Source organism: Triplophysa dalaica, chromosome 4 (assembly GCF_015846415.1).
Source record: "Triplophysa dalaica isolate WHDGS20190420 chromosome 4, ASM1584641v1, whole genome shotgun sequence".
NCBI lineage: Eukaryota > Metazoa > Chordata > Actinopteri > Cypriniformes > Nemacheilidae > Triplophysa > Triplophysa dalaica.
This window is the reverse complement of record NC_079545.1, coordinates 15,039,179-15,056,839: the sequence shown is the minus strand read 5'-3', so window position 1 is coordinate 15,056,839 and position 17,661 is coordinate 15,039,179. Positions and strand designations below refer to the sequence as shown.

Here is a 17,661-nt window from a genome sequence, read left to right as displayed (position 1 = left end):
AACAATTATACTCAATACCAAGTTTAAAGTTGTTTAAAGACAATAACACAATCATATGTTTCTATATGCTCACTATTGAAAATAACATTTTGTAAATTAAAATAAATTATACAAAAACAATTACATTTATGAACAAGTATCTTTAAGTATATGGCGTATAGTGAAACGTTTAAAATATAAAAATAATAATGTTGTTAATGTTGCTTTTGATTTCGAACACAGAAATGCAGTTAGCTTAGCAGAATGTGTTACCTCGGCAACCAGTAAACAAACAAATCAGTTGAGCAATAGCCCGCCCTCTCTGCTCAGACTCCATGCTGATTGGACAAGCTGTGCAAACATGCAGCACTTCAATAAGTCAAAGTAAATGCCAATCAAACATGACCCTGTGTTAGTCTGGGGCAGCAGGAGACACTGAACAGCACTGATTTGTTTTCTTCTAGATTTAATTTCATTTAGGAATATCGATCCTGTCTGGCTTGGGAATTCAACATGAATCTTAATGAAAAGATCTGTGAACACAAGAAGGTAGTGAGCGAGAAGATGATGAAAGAAAATATTTTACCATCAGTGTGTGAAGATGACGAAGAAGGTGAAAAAAATGAGACTTTAGGAGAAATCGCAAGCAGGCCTGCCAGCAGACCCAGAAGTGTGTACAGCAGAGGAAGTGTGGATGGAAAAGTGAGTGTCCTCAGTTCATAGGCTACAGAAAGAACACCTTTTTAAAACTAATGTACACTATTCACTTAATCCTTTTTTCCACATTTGAAATCGTAGTACTTCAGTAGTTTGGGTATTATGTTGTGATAATAGACCTCTTCAGATGATGTAAACGATTATAAACGATTAGAAATGTTAAACATAAAATATACAAACATTATGGACGATTTTATAAATACCAATAACATCTTGCAAAGTGGTCTATGTATAGATATAAAAAAAAATATCAAAACTAAGGTGCATTTTAGCATCATCTGTGTAATCGCCCTTTGCCAGCTGTAAAAAAAGCTGTAAAATGTTCCAGCAGCTGGGCTGGCTAAATACATCAAAATAACTTTTTTTAAAGTAAAATTACATGTTTTCATTATATTTTTCACCCAACTTGTACATTTGCAGTCTGTTTCTGTAATTTGACGTTTTTTTCCGGATTAAAAATATCTGTAATGTAAAATAATATTCCATAAAATGAAATTCTTCACAGTGTAGGATTTACAAAAAAGTTCTGATGTTGTATTTTTAACATCTATTTTGGGCTCTTGTTGGCTTCCTTTTCTTCATTATCGTTGAGAGAGAGAGTCGTGACAACAGAAGTTTTAAATTGCTGTGTGTCACATGATTCACAGAGCCTTAAGATAGTTCCAGGAATTTATGTTTTCTCCCTAAATGCTTTTCTCATTAAATGACTTTAAATGGGTTAATAGTCTGTTTAGCCGCAGCTGCATGCCTTACTAGTAACTTCCAGGAACTATTGAGAGGCTTCATGAACCGCCATTGCTGTGGAAGAAACACATCCATCGGAGTCGACAGAGTTGACGCAATTCTCACTCATTGGTTCTGATTATTCAATTAAACTAATATCTGCAAAATTATGTTTTTATCTAAAAAAGCAAAGCAAAACCATATCAAATGGTGAGTAAGGTCCCTTTAGGTGAGCATGTCACTCAAGTGAAACGTTAGTTTGTAGTATACAGTCGCATTATCTATGGACACGTTATAATAATTATGAACATAACACTTATGGTTTTATCATTTAAAATGATTTTGTAAAGTAATTTGCAAAGAAGTGCACACTTTGATTATGTGTCTTTAAAATGCCACTTGATCAGATACTGCATGTTTGCATGTGTCAATGTAACAGCTCTTGTGTTTTTTGTCTCAGAGAGTGCCGAGATCAAGATTAAGCCTTCGAGATGAACAAAATGCAGATGAGCAGAAAGAAGAAGAGTTTGAGAAAGACACTGGTAGCTGCCCATGTGATGGACAGCAGATGGAAAGAGACTGTGTCATTGCTGACGAAGATTATGACATAGACCTGGAGCTCGAAGCCTTTCACAGTAAGATTTCTTATTAAAAGTAAAAGTGTGAACTTGAGCGAGTGGGCTGGCGGGGGGACATGGTTGAGGCACGTTTTGGAAGGGGGTGTCAAAGAGCTAAGGGCCGGAGAATATGATGTTACCACTCAACGGGGAATAAAACAGACAAACGGCCATGAGTCATGGTTTTAATTTCAGACCTCTCTCTCTCTCTGTCTCTCTCTCATTTTTCACCTGCTTGTTCCTCAGATACGAGACACCTACACACTCTTCTACATATACATAAGCACGGCTCAATCCATCACTCTCTCTCTATGATGCCTGTTTATTCATCTTATTAGAACTAGCCATCTGTTAGATTGCATTTGTGTGCCTCCGCATAGTTTAATGAATGGTTTGGGAATTTTCCACATTCATGGTAATTGCTTATCTCAATGAGTAACAACAATATATTGTTGTTGTATTTGGTTTACAAAGTGACACCAGTTTATTTCAATTGAGGCGTTGGGTTGCATGTGTGACTAGGCGACATTGTTTATGCTTAGCGTTGGGGATTAACTTCAGCGGTAACCCGTCCGTATCCATTTGTGCTTTAGAGATTCCTCAAAACATTTCCTTGAATATTGAGTTTTTTTGACATTGGTATTTTTATAAGCAATCAGACTTTTACTTTCAGAATTGCCAGTTTTGAATACACTGTAAAATATCTGAAAATATTTTTTTATGTTATGTTTACAGTTTTTCCACATAAAAAGTAAACAACATTTCTGAGTTTTTTTTATTTAATTTATTTTTGAAATACAGTCAAAAACATAAAATTACACATAAAGACCGGGGAAACATGTAATTTTACTGGGAAAATTTTATTTTACAGTTTATTTCTGGCGAAAATGACATTTTTTAGCAAGATTTTATATTTTACAGTTTATTTTTGAAATACGGTCAAACATGTAAAAATTATAGAAAAAGACAGCAAATTTGCAAGAAAAAAAACTATTTATAATATATCCTTATATCCTGTATTTTACAGGGAAAACTCTTATTTTACGGTATATTTTTTAAAGTGTAGATAGGAAAGATGAAATGTTAAGACCAGACCTATTGATGTTTGACATGGTTAAAATTAACCCTGGTTTTACTCAAAATAAAAATATGGTTACCTGAGCAAACGCAACCATCCTCTTACGGTTCCATATGGTTCCCATTAGGTTATTCTTTTGGGAACCAAATAAAATCATTACAAATATTCCCTGAACATTCTAGTAACATTCTGGAAACCTCAAATGTTTAGCTTGGACTAAGAGTTTACAGTAAGTTGAATCATTTGTAGTAAAACCAGTTATGCAAATTTTAATGTACAAAAACATATTAATTAAACTTTATAATAATCTTTGTTAAGGTTTTCAAGATTTTGAATACTGTAAGCTTGGTTTTGTCCATTCCTGGCTGTGAACATTTGAACACTTCTGATCATTTCTATAAACCATTTTAAACAGAAGAATGTTTTATTTATATTCCAGATGAAAGGCAGGCATATGACCCCACAGGTCAAACCCGCTACAAAGAGGCCTGTAAGATGCTGAGCGTAACCCCGATGTCCTGCTTTCTGAGAAATATAAATCAGACTGAGCTCAACATGATGCATTGTGGCTTGGGCCCGCAGGTAAGGTCAAACTAAGAGATGTTAAGAGAAAAATGAAATGCAGAACAGAAATACTGCATGAAGTGCAAACAAAACAAATGTTACACAATATTTTGTTATGTGTAACAAATCTCCTCTGTAGGGTACCAAAGCTCTCGCCGTTTCCTTGGTAACTAACACCTCCATCCTGAAGCTGAACTTGCGAGATAATTGGATGGAAGGAATAGGCGGGGCTGCTATGGCTGATATGCTCAAAGAGAACTCTTACATCACAGGTGACTTGAACAAAGTGTGCTACACTGGCACTACCAATTCTGGGTTTTGTGTTTGAGTTTTTGTTGGTGTTTTACTGAAACTGTGAAAGTCTGTTTAATTTAATCAGTCAGACACTATGTGTGGACAAGCGGACCTTTACGAGTAACCGATATCTTTCAGCGTGTTATTTTGTTCCTCTACCAGGTTGTTATATATGGTCACAAACAGCATTTCTTTTCAAACTATGAGACACATTTACAATCCAACACAATCTCAATCTGTCTGTTCATATATTTTTTTCGATGTGACTCATTCATAAATTCACAAATATTAATAATATTTTCCTAAGACTCTATACTGAAATGCTCGATTTCCATTAGATTCATTTTCTTTATCAAATATTATAATTTTGTCGTTGAAAATTAACACATTGGAATCGCCCAATTCAATTGTCTAGGCTTTCACTTTTCATATTATTTTATTAAATAACAGAGAAATGCAATGCAATGCAAAATTATATTCTGCCTTATTTTTTTACAAAAATAATTTAATGTTTTAAAAAAAAAAATAGTAATTGGACATTTTTCCAGTAAAATGAGGTTGTAAATATAGTAAAGTCAGCTACTGTTATATGCAACAGAAGTAATATTCATAGGTTTTTTCTGATTTGAGCTGTATCTGAATATTTGTGATTTTTGCCCCAAAATGTTCAGAACCATATTTCAAAAAATTTAGCTGTTTCAAAAAGTTAAAAAGTAGTTGTTTCAAGAAAATATAAGTGTTCGTGGCGTGCTGCCTTAAAATGTTAAGTTTTGTGAACTTGAGGTGTGAAGTTGTCTTAACTAAAAATAAAGTTGAAAGCAAGTGAAATCAACCTAAATTATGTTAAGTCCATTAGAAATTTAAAGTTGTATTAACTAAGAATTAAATCGATTGGACTCTATAAAACATGTGTAATGGACATAATATCAGTTGAACAAACTTAAACAAACTTAAATAAAGAAGTTGTCTCAGATGTGAATAAAATTTTATAGACTCTAGTTTTAATTTAAATCAATTGAAATAAAATTAACTGACAATATGTTCCATGAGCACCTTAACTGCAACATTTTACACTGTGAAATATAACTATACGTTACAATTTTTATAACAATTTTTGGTCTCTTTAGTACTCGATTATGTCAATTCCTCAGCATAAAACGCTGTACCGTTTTCCTCTCAAAATGATCCACTTACAATCTCTGTCCTTATTTCCTCCTAGAAATTGATTTGTCTGAAAACCGCATGGGTGAACATGGAGCCAGGGCTCTGTCCAGCATGCTGCTGGAAAACACTACCTTAGTGTCTCTCAAGCTGTCAGGGAGCCATCTGGACGAGCATGCGGCCAGACACCTGGCGCCAGCTCTGGTCAGCAACCAGAAACTTCAGCATCTCGACCTGAGTCACAACAGATTTGGAGACATCGCAGGTGTGAGAAAATCTGATGGTTTTCAAGATAATGTTTATCTAGATAGCTTCTGACCCATTTAATAACTTTGATCACTTTAATAGCTTTTAAAGTGGACATTGAAGGCTTTTGGCTTGACAGGTGTTAAAAAAATGCATAGCATTAGAGGCACCTTAAAGCTGTTTTCTGCCCATTTAGACAAGTACTAGAAATGAAAGTTTGCCATTTGATCTGATGTGCATTAAAAACAAAATAATGATATGATAAAAAAGTCCAGACACAATATTTAGATAACGCAGTTTTGATTCAATGAGCAAATACGCTGATAAATACATAACTTGAGTAAATATTTATTTTATAAATATGCATTTTCAAATATTCAAATAAATATTTATATGAATATGTAAATAGGCTATTTTAAATAATAAATACAAAACTTTTTCTAAGTTAATTTAACCCTGTTGAGTCTGTCCATATTTTTCCCATCTGCAGATTTAACATATGAAAATACGTATTGTATTCAATAACATTGTTTGTAAAGAGAATGTTAAAGGTGTCACAAATTTTACCTGGAGAAAGAACCCAATAGCAGGCAGCAAGGTATTGGGAAAACAATGACTTTAATGTTAAAAACAAAACAAGCCCACGATGGGGTATACAAGAACTGCACCAATATTAAAACAAATAAAAATACTAAACTACAAAAACAATAAAATAGGTAATGGGTAAATAAATAACTTAACACAAATTGGACTTATACTAAAGAAACACGCCAACAAGACACGGTCTGCGGCAAGAAACAGGTCTGCGGCAAGACACGGTCTGCGGCAAGAAACAGGTCTGCGGCAAGAAACAGGTCTGCGGCAAGAAACAGGTCTGCGGCAAGAAACAGGTCTGCGGCAAGAAACAGGTCTGCGGCAAGAAACAGGTCTGCGGCAAGAAACAGGTCTGCGGCAAGAAACAGGTCTGCGGCAAGAAACAGGTCTGCGGCAAGACACGGTCTGCGGCAAGACACGGTCTGCGGCAAGACACGGTCTGCGGCAAGACACGGTCTGCGGCAAGACACGGTCTGCGGCAAGACACGGTCTGCGGCAAGACACGGTCTGCGGCAAGACAAACAGAGCATACTTAGCAAACATAATGAATCAGCACAGGACAGCAGACACAAGGGCATTATATATGGGAACTAACAGAGGGTAATTAACAAGGGCCAGGTGTGGGGAATCAAACACTGAGTGCAAGCTAAACGAGGAAATGAGTTGGTGGGATCAAGAGACGAGACAGGAGGATGCATAGCCATCATAAACAAACAATGACCATGTGTTTCCACACAAAACACATTGGTCTTTCATGATCCTGCCACAAGACTGAGAAAAACTTGACCAGAAGAGGCTGAATCATGAGAAAAGGGATAGTTCATCCATAAATATAAATTCTGTCATCATTCATTCACCCTTATGTTGTTCAGAATCAAAACCTGTATCTGATTCTTTCTGTGGCACATGAAAGAAGATATTTTGAGAAATGTTTCACTGGTTTTGTGTTCAAACAATGGAAGTCAATGGTGGGCAATGTTGTTCAGTTACCAACATTCTTCAAACTTTCTTCTTTTGTGTTCTGCAGAAGAAGTAAAATTATACAGGTCTGGAATGACATGATTGTGAACAAATGATGAAAATTCAAGAAAAACACTTGAAAAGAGCCCTGTGAATTATATATATAAGGCTGTCTTTATTAGTGCAATGCAAATTATTTTAGCCACAACACTACAGCAAATGATCTTTATTTGGCAGGGATGTGAGATACCCAAGGGCTCAGATCTAAAATGATCAGAGAGTGAGAGATATAGAGAGATATGTACATGAATGACAGCGTGCGGCAAACAGGGAAATCACTTCAATAATCCAAGAGGAAAATATTGCGTATAATCAGAAACTCCACCATAACCCCCGTGATTCATACGGCCCTAACAGATTCTACTGGCACATCTTTGTTTACATTACATATGGTGTGCCACTATCTTTCAATAATTCTACTCCAGCAATGATTCTTCTTGGCATTGTGCACTAGTGATCATTGAAAACGCGGTCAATGAAGCCTAACAGTTGCATGATATTCTAAAAAGAGAAAAGAGAAAAGAATTGGCAAACATGTTATGGAGGTAGAATGTTTTCGCTATATTAAATATAGACTTATTATCTTAAAAAGCAGTTTGATGCAAAAAGCAATATGATTGTGAATATTATAAAATACAATATTAATTTTAAAGTTGCATTCTGTAAGTATTTTGGGTTGAAAATAAACAAAAATGTTAAGTAGATTTGTTCAGTTATTAATGTTGATAATGGTCTCCTTATCAGATTTGTAATATTTTTGTTTTCAGTTTTAATTCGTTTTTATTCATATTTTGAATTAGATTTTTTTATTAGATTTTTAGTTTTAATGTCAATTTTTGTTACATTTTTAGCATTTTGCTATTTGCTTTTATCAGTTTATTATTTGCTATATAAGATTAATTTATTTTTATTTTTGTTTAATTGTTATCATTTTAGTTCCTTAAACTTATTTCAGTTTATTTCTGAGACAACATTTACATTTTTCGTTCAGTTCAAAATGTCCACTAATTTTTTGTCCAATATTTTATTTGTTTTCAATAAACAGAAATATTTTGATGAGTAAATAAAAAGCTTACCCTGTTTCACAATTAAAAATTTTACAATAATGATTTACAACTTCAGTTTAACATCTAACACATTTGCCTTCAGTCCATGTGAAGGTGCACATAACATGCAGTTTATATTTTAAACAGAGATGGCGAGAGTCAAGAGTTTCGTATTTTAGTTATATTTGCATTTCACTTAAACAAATTTTGGCAAACTTTGGCACAAACAATATATATATAAAGTATATATTTGTATTGAAAAAGTGGTAATTTGGTGTGGCAAGCTGGTTAAAAGCTTGCGGCCGACAATTGGGCAGCTAGTTTGATCCTGCCTATTGTGAAAAGGAACTATTATTGCACATCACATATTAAACCACAAAGCAAACATACAAAACTATTTGATAAATAATTATCAATAAGAAATACAGATTTTAGCGTTACAGGCTCTTTCTTTTCGTCTCCCCAGGGGAACTTCTGGGTGCTGCCATTGCAGAAAACATAGGAATAAAGTCACTCAATATGGCTTGGAATAGCATTCGTGGAAATGGAGCCATTGCATTTGTGAAAGGCCTGGAGGTAAGAGACATAATGTCCTTGCTCTGCCAGATTCCCTCGCTCAATTTCCAACTGATCAACTTTAGTTTTGACACCAGCGGCCATTTCATCAAAAAATATTTTCATCTTTGAAAAGGTGCCTTTCTTAAATATTCGTATAACCTAAAAGCACTTGACCTCTGTTGTTCTTTTGTTGATTTTAAAGGCAAACATCTTCTTGCGGACGTTGGATTTATCATACAACGGGTTGGGTAAAGAGGGAGCCAAAGCTTTAGAGGAAGTCCTCAAACACAACAACATACTCGAGGATCTGAATATCAGGTATAATTGTGTTCTTACACATGATTAAACGTTTTAAAGGCAACACCGTCCTCATGTATTATTTTATGAGAGGACACACGTGTAGTTTGGTGGGTGGTTCTGACTGGTTGTCATTGATTTATTGCAGCATGGTACATTGTGTAAATGGTTTAGTGTTTGTCTCCTAAATGGGTTTGAATGTTCTTAATGCAGTTTTTTTGTACCCGACACAAGACAAATTGCTGTTAAAACACTATGTTTTTATTGTGTCAATCACTGAACTATTGTCTTTTTCTTTCTTAGCATAAACAACATCCCGCCTGTAGGTGCCATCCATTTGGCAATGGGCCTCAAAGTGAACTCAACTCTGCGGATACTCAAAGTACGACACGTGAAACCAAAACATCAAAATAGTAACAGCAGGGATTTATTGAAACAAAACTAGGATAAAAGCTGTACTCTCAGGAGATTTATGGCATGTATTATTTCTGATGTCGTTTCTTTTGGTTCGATGCAGATGTCTCGTAATCCAATTCAGTCAGCAGGGTGCTTTGCCATTCTGAAATCAATGCAGGCAAACCCAAAATCAGCCTTGGAGTTCCTGGACTTTTCTGTAAGTGCATCCCTAACCCTTTTTTCTTACTTTTCTTCCCTCCCTTTGAAATGTTTTTCATTTCTAGCCTGAGTTTTCTTTCAGGACATTTGCGTGGATCAAGAATTTGAAGACTTGTTTAACACAGTCAAAGAGATAATCCCGAACCTGCAAGTGAAACATGAAATCAAAACTGTGCTTAAAAAGAGCTAAACGGCTAAGAAAGCATGGACAATTTTGTTATCTGTTGCAAATAAAGCTGAGACTCTGATTTAATCCTCAAATTCCTACACATTATAGGATTAGATTACAGTTTGTCTTGGTTTCTGGTTTGGGAACAATGATTTGTTTGATGGCACGAGTAAGCTTAGACTATGAAAGAGACATAGAGCAGCGGAAAAATGATGACACCATTCCAATTTTTCATTTCAAATCATCATTTCTAGATGTGTTGTGGTCATTCCAGTTCAGTGTCTGTTGAATCTCAACAAAATCAGACCTGAGGAGTGACATAAAGTCATCCAACAGCAATGTGAAAGACTGACAGCATGACAAGACAAAAGAAAACTTTGAACAAAATCTAGGTTATCACATAAAAAAATATTATTGAACTTAACTAAACTAAACTTTTCTTTTTTTAATATACTTTTTTTGGATATTTTTTAGTAGTTCACAGTATGAAACAAAAATGGCAATATCTAAACACATACCTATAAATAGTAGATTTTAAATCAGAAAACTGGTCTCTGAAAAGGTCTCTTAATATTTTCCATGGCTGTATAACCATGATAAAATTATTAATGTTGGCTGGGTAATTACTTAAAAAATGTAATTCATAACTAATTATTACATCTAAAAACTTAGATGATCAACTTTGACCACATGGACAATATATATTAAACTCTTAACAACTTAAATATAACCTGTGACAAGCTGTAAACATTAATTTTCATTATACTATGCATTTTAAATAATGTTTATGTTCCATTTAATATGCAAACTCACTGATGAAGTTGCTAATTGAAATTCAATATTGTATCATACATAGAATTGTTGCAGTTTTTCTCAGCCAGAGGTCTGGGGTCCACTAGCTCAATAAACGTTCAAGGGTGAAAATAACTTTACAATTATTTAAAGAAAAAAAACAACATATTTCTTAGAGTGTTTTTTCTAGGTGGCTACGCCAAGCTGTGTTATATTTTACAAATGGTTGGAAATTGTGAGTGAATGGGCCATCAAGTATTTTTGTGGAAAAGGAAGTGGAATAGTTGAGATCCACTAAAATAAGTAATGCAAATAACTGTATATGCTTTAAAATGAAGACTATGCCTTTACTTTATTCAGGGAAAAAGTCATTATGCTCAATTTTAAGTAATCCTTCACCCATGACAAGATCGTATAAAGTGCACTTTATGCACATGTTTAATATTCAGCCTATATATAATAAATATAATATTTATTATGTTACATTTGTTTACATCTTTATTTTTAATGGCATTAAATCAAGTGATCAGTTTGTAGAAATCCTGACTTTTACTATATGTTGAATTGTAAGTGTTCTTAATGTAATCACCCAGATCAATAGATTAATCATCATGATTAATGAATCCCTCACGAGTCAAAGTCTCATTTACATGCACTACTGTCCAATAGTTCACGCGCGTCAAACATTAACTTATAAAAGTGCGCGTGTTGCAACTCCTGCAAGCTTCACAATAAACCTTGGTGTTTCGAGTCAGATCTGTGGGCGTGGCTTGTTGGTTTTTACTAAATCCTTGTGTTTTTAAAGTGTTACGAAACCTTTACACTAGCACACAACTGCAGAGAAGCAACAGCCGTGCGTAATGGCGACAACGCGGTCTCTTCACCTCCTCAACAGCCACGAGCGTTTATTTAACAAGGTGTTTTCAGCATGGACCGCCAGGTAATCGTAACACAACGACAGTTCGACTGACAGATGCATGAACTGTCATTGCGAGATATACAGACTGCCAAAACTACTATGAAAATACATTGAGATCAGGAATGCGTAAACAGTATGTCTGCTGTGTCTGGTAAAGAATTGTACAATTTTCACTTTTTGAGTTTATTTTATGTTTTGCCGTTTAATAGTCATTTGGTGTAACAAATGTATTTTTTATTTATTTTTTAATTAGCAATGTCCAAACATAAGAAAAAAATAATCAGAAAGAAATGATAGTATGCACTTTATGACCACTGTCAAAAACCAAACACACACAAATAACTGATGAAGATTATTTAAGATGCAATACAGTCCTAAAACCACATGCATGTCATGCATGTAAACAACCTATGTTGAAGTAGAAGTGACCTATTTGGTGACCCATACCCGAAGTTGGACAGGGGTGCCGCCAGAAATTCTGGGCCCTATGGAAACCAAAATTTCTGGGCCCCCTACATTTTTTACAGATAAAATTTAACCCAATAAACATGCCCTGTATACTTAAAAAAAAGATACTTAGCACATTGCATAGTTAAAATGTCTAAAGATGAGTACAAAGCCTACAAAAACAAGAATTTTTTTTTGAAATATGTACTTGTTTACATAAAAGGGAGAACATTTATTATCTCAATTGCAATTGCAAGCACAAGAGAACATTATGTATTGACATATACTTAACATGAACAAGCTTTAGCTGGGTCAAACTGCTCATTCAGGAAACATCAGCTACAGTAGAGACACGTTTTATTCAATTTTATATTCTATTTTTCTGGGGCATTTTATTCATATTAAGAACGTCAAGTTTGACAGTATCGATCTTAGCAGCCGCACTGTCACTTCACAGAACACACGACACGGCAAACTAATTTTGTAATTTTTGAAGCGTGTAGATTACTTTTTGTTTTGCGCAGTTATCATCATGTGGCGAACACAGTAGATAAGACGTGTTTAGAGGCTTCAATCTTCGCGAAGTTTCGCGCTCAGGCTCACCTTGTTCGGCTGAGACGGGGACGTGGGTGTGCAGCAGCCGCTGAATCTGTGTCTACGAGACATGATAACCCGTCCCGGAGACAGCAGAGATGTTATTATTGTTGGATGTAAATCATAATTCAGTAATTATTTTACTAAGCTCGCTAGATAAAAGCAGGTCATGTAGCAACAAAAATAAGTTTTGGAATACAGGAATATGGCAAGCTACCTTTCTTTTTGAAAAACTGTGTGACATACTGTCGACCTTGGCGTTCTCTGTCTTCTCTTGACTTCTTTTCCTTCCGTTTTTGTTTCCCTGACTTTTGATGTGACGTGTCTGCGTGTGTCACTGTCTGCGGCAAGTCCAATAAGCAAGAGACGCTACACTAGCGAGCGCAGGTGGAATGAACCATTGTGAGAGGGAGCAGGGAGGGTTGTGACCGAAACAGTAAATACATTATTTGTTTTTTAAATATTAAATCTATGGTCAAAACGGACAAAATACACATTTAGTGCACGAGGGGCCCTAGCATATTTAATGTATGTATTAAAAAAAGAGAAAAGAAATAGGAAAATAAAAAGGGGGTCTGCTCTTCTGGGCCCTAAATCAGGCTGGGCCCTTAGAATCGTCCTAACCTTCCACCCCTTTACGGCGCCCATGAGTTGGACCTCTGCATATAACCCATCCAGAGAGTAATGACCACACACAGCAAGTCGTGAACACACGTAGACCCAGAGCAGTGGGCAGCTATCACTGCAGACCGACTCTCTAACCTGCCCCATGTTGTATGTTTATATAAAATATATTTGTCTAATATTTTTCTTTTTTGTCTAATATTGTCCTTTGTGTCTAATGTGTAATGTCTCTCACATATGTATTTTTTCATGTTTGTTTCCTGTCCCTTGTCCCTTTTTTAACCTGTATGTGCACTGGAAGCTTCTGTCACTAAGACAAATTCCTTGTGTGTCCAAGCACACTTGTCAATAAATCTCTTTCTGATGTTTGTGTATTTCGGTGCGTGATGCATCGTTTATGTATTTATTGAACACTTGCCGAAACAGTTTTGCTTGTGAATCTTTAGAGGCTTTGCGAATAAAAGTGACGAAGGCTGGTTGAGTTCCATGTTTGCACACAAAGCGGATGCCAGAAAGGATGCCCACTCCAATCTGCTCTCCAAGAAAGAAACCAGCAACCTCTACAAGATACAGTGTGAGCCATCCATCTGAAATCTTCAAGAAACATTTAGGCCTTGAGAGAAACCGTGCATGCAATACAATTGATAGAATTGCTAAAAATATTCCAACACCAAAATGATTATGTGCTTTCTTGCGGTTCTGCTTCAGTAAATCAGCTAAAACTGTACTAATTGTTTTATTAAATCAGGCCCCACTGTGTTTAATCGTTAAATTCGTTCATTGTCAAGATACCACCTGTGCAATTTAAATTGGATTTAGAAAAATGAGGGTGTTGTGTTTGTGAAATGGCTACTATGAATGAGAAACTCTTAAATGATTTTGAGTGTTTGATATCCTTTACATAAAGTTAACCCCAGCTGTGATATATTCTATTTTTAACCAGGCGAGATTTCAACACTGGTCCATTTGTCTTTCTTGACATCTTCAAATGTACTTTTTTTCTTTCAGTTCATAACGTGAAGCCAGAATTTTGGGAGGGATACAACAAACTGTCGTAAGCTCACTCTTGATTTTGCAACTATACAACTTGTTAACTTGCTACAAGAAATAAGAAAATGACACTTGGCAGACCAATATGATGATGTTTAATAAACCATGAAATACATTTAACTAAGCATTATTTCATCATCTTTATGTGATGTGAACAATACATTAAGTCTATCTGAGGATTGCTGTTTTATTTAAGAGCTGAGGTCCAGAAAGAGCTCCATCAGGATGAAGATTATCCATGTGAGGTTGTTGGAAGTTGGAACACTTGGTATGGGGAACAGGATCAGGCAGGTGAGATGGAAAACTAAATGTGAATAAAAAGTAAATCTCTTGAATAGCCCAGTTGGTTTAGACTTTCTTCTTTTGAGAAAATGATCTCTGTAATCTTAACTCAAATTTGCTGTCAGAGGTTAAATGTTTTAACATTAAAATACCAGCTTAAATATTTACTCTGATTCTTGCCACATTGTTTTTATCTTTTTACACTTGCTGTATGTAAGCAATATCTAAGTCGAAGTCTCCTTTTGCGCTAAGGAATTTTATGAGAAATACAGTATCTAAACAAAGATGCATAAATGAAACAAGTCCTTTTTAAGTCTTATGCCGCTTTGAGTAATCAGATTTGACGCCTTGGAAATGTTAATAGATGTATTTTTATATACTGCATACATTTCAATGTACACCACTGCATGTGTAATGTTTAAATGTTTTTAGTGCTATTGTTGTGTATTATGTTATGGTAGTAGAGTGACACCTGCTGTTGTATTGTGGCAGTGCATCTGTGGAGGTACTCTGGTGGATATCCTGCACTAACAGAGTGTTTACGCAAACTGAACAACAATACGGTATTTAACACATTTCATTTTTTTACAATATGTATGTAAAATGTCGGAAACAAAATATTTGGACACTTTCGGGTGCTATTTGTTTTACACAATTTGTAATTTATTACAGTAATATGCAATATTTCACAAACCTTTTACAAACATTCAGAAAGTAAGCAAAGACTTCTCGTCCAAATACCGTACTTTTTGAAGTATATAGTTTTGTAATTTTAAACATAACAAATGTCTTTTTATATTATACTTGAAAAGTGCGCCACAGTTCTTAAAAATTAATTTCACTTGGTTTTATATTTTACATTTGCATTACATTCATGTGACTTACAGTGCTTTTAAGATTTCTTTAAATCAGTCTGTATCTTTGCCTTCCTTTTTATTATATTATTATTATTTTTTATTATATTTTGTATTTTTAAATATTTACTTATTTTTTTAGAAATGCAAACACATTTATACCTTTTTCAGACTCTCTTAGAAGTCCAAATATATGCTTTTTTTCTTTACAGGCATATCTTGCATTTCGAAAAGAGAGGAGTAAAATGTTGCTCTCTCATCGGAACCAACTTCTTCTGGAATTCAGCTTTTGGAACGAGCCTGCGCCCAGAACTGGTCCCAGCATTTACGAACTGAGATCTTATCGACTCCATGTAAAGCCCATTGCATCGCTCGGTTTTATATTAGTTCATACATACTTGTTTTCTCTGTACATGAACTTTCTTCTGTTTTGTTTGTCATGAAATTTTCTCCAGCCTGGTACAATGATCGAATGGGGAAATAACTGGTAGGTTTGTATACGATTTGAGCATTTAAACACGAGAATCTTATCACCGTGTTGCATATCTGAGCCTTTTGGTCATGTCACAGGGCTCGAGCGATCAAATACAGGCAGGAGAACAATGAGGCGGTGGGTGGTTTCTTCACACAGATTGGTGAATTGTATGTTGTTCATCATTTATGGGGTAAGTGCATCCTCTGTACTATATTCCTGCCTTACATTGCATTTTACGACTAGAAAACATTGTCAAATCTTCATGTTTAATATGTGTGATGTGTTTCAGCTTATAAAGACCTGCAGTCCAGACAGGAGACCAGAAACACTGCTTGGTTTAAAGAGGGCTGGGATGCTAATGTGCATTATACAGGTGAGAATCCATGAGGACAGGGGATGTGTACATATTACATTTGCCAATTGGGTACTTGAAAAGTAACGAATCATTCAAATGGTCTGCGCATATACAGAAAATTTGCATTGCGCATAGGTACAGATACTGCATATTGCTGATGTAGTTGTATAGTATAGCAACTATGCAATTCTGAACTCAAACTTTGCTTTGTAAATGACTTTTCACAAACAGTATTAATTTATATTTGTTTTGACAGTGCCTCTTATCCAGAAAATGGAATCAAGAATTATGATTCCCATGGAACATTCACCCTTAAAATGATAGGTGTGTCACCTATGATTATCTCATAAACACAACAGTCATTTCCAGTTGGAACTGAACACTGAATGAATGAAGAGCAAATGTGCCAATGGTGAAGCCCAAACTGAGAGCTGTGAAAACAGAACAAGCTGTCTCTGTACAAATGGAGAAAAAGTGCCTTTTGTTTTTTAAATAAGGGAAATACAATGCTTTAATCATTGTTGTCTATTGCAATGCATTACTCAGTGTGGAAGCCCTGTTGGCGTCTTCATGTCTAGGACTGTTGTTAAATTGTTTACTGTAATATTTATTTACTTGATTAAAGCACGGGTTGAATTTTAGCTGTATAATAATAGATGTAAAAATATAAATAAAATGACCTTTGTAATATGATGTGCATCATGTACAATTTAATTTCAAGATCTTGTAAAAATGTTCATGCCTCTAGAAAACATTAGGTTAACTATTTACATTTTATTGATAGAGATAGGCTGTTAATCATGTTTCGTTTTTATTTCTTTATGGTCCATCCACTTGCAAAACATATGCAAATGACATTAAAAGGATTGAAAATAAGGTAAAAATAATGTGACACCGGTGAAAACTGTGCTACAGGATTCCATGCAAATCCATTAAATATACATTACTGTGTATAAATGTCACTGTTTGATGAAATATAACTTCCACTTTATTGAGTAAAACAGAAATACGTTGTTTTATAGAATTACGTATTTTTAAGTCATCAGATGAAAAGCAATGATCGGTTTGTCCCTGTGGATATCGACACACTGTCACTTTAAGAATATGGGGGCGTGTGACACGACATCTCCTTTCACTCCACAGAAAAAGAACAGAAAAAGTGCTAGAATGCCAAAGTAGCTTTGATAGTAATTCAAAATGGGCGGTGCATGGCAGCCCGGAGCTTGACTCTGATTGGTCAAATTCGAAGATTCTAAATAACATTTTTCATCGTTGAACATCAAATTATGTTGCTGAAGCAGAACCTAGAAAAATTTCTTTTTCAGGTGCTGATTATTAAAATATATAGATTTAGAAAATGATTCCCTCAAGTGCACGAATACTTAGAAAAGACGAAAAGCTACTGGAATTTAATGGAGGATTGTCTTTCAGGGCCACACCGAGCCCTCTGGCGGAAGAACGAGTTTATGCAACAGCCATACGTGCAGCATTGAGCGCCTTCGCACATTGCTGCGATGAGTCAACGGTTCAGCCATATTGGACAGGGAAAGATCGCACTTTTGACATACAAATGAACTGAGGAGCTGCGTTT

General features: G+C 35.1%; 2 protein-coding genes across 2 annotated transcripts; both read left to right on the top strand.

Annotated features, from left to right (window-relative positions):
* The first annotated feature begins 396 nt into the window (after nucleotides 1–396).
* On the top strand, nucleotides 397–9,757 carry lrrc74b (leucine rich repeat containing 74B). The gene is made up of 10 exons (XM_056747019.1): nucleotides 397–681; nucleotides 1,880–2,054; nucleotides 3,554–3,696; nucleotides 3,818–3,950; nucleotides 5,192–5,398; nucleotides 8,506–8,615; nucleotides 8,800–8,915; nucleotides 9,198–9,276; nucleotides 9,412–9,507; nucleotides 9,592–9,757. The coding sequence occupies exons 1-10, from the start codon at nucleotides 493–495 to the stop codon at nucleotides 9,697–9,699; spliced, it is 1,356 nt and encodes a 451-aa protein (XP_056602997.1). The 5' UTR covers nucleotides 397–492; the 3' UTR covers nucleotides 9,700–9,757.
* Nucleotides 9,758–9,909: 152 nt separating this feature from the next.
* On the top strand, nucleotides 9,910–16,760 carry nipsnap1 (nipsnap homolog 1 (C. elegans)). Its single transcript, XM_056747020.1, has 10 exons — nucleotides 9,910–11,410; nucleotides 13,501–13,628; nucleotides 14,063–14,108; nucleotides 14,301–14,395; nucleotides 14,879–14,949; nucleotides 15,453–15,593; nucleotides 15,696–15,727; nucleotides 15,811–15,905; nucleotides 16,005–16,088; nucleotides 16,327–16,760. Exons 1-10 carry the CDS (start codon nucleotides 11,331–11,333, stop codon nucleotides 16,389–16,391), a joined length of 837 nt encoding a protein of 278 aa, XP_056602998.1. The 5' UTR covers nucleotides 9,910–11,330; the 3' UTR covers nucleotides 16,392–16,760.
* Nucleotides 16,761–17,661: the final 901 nt, after the last annotated feature.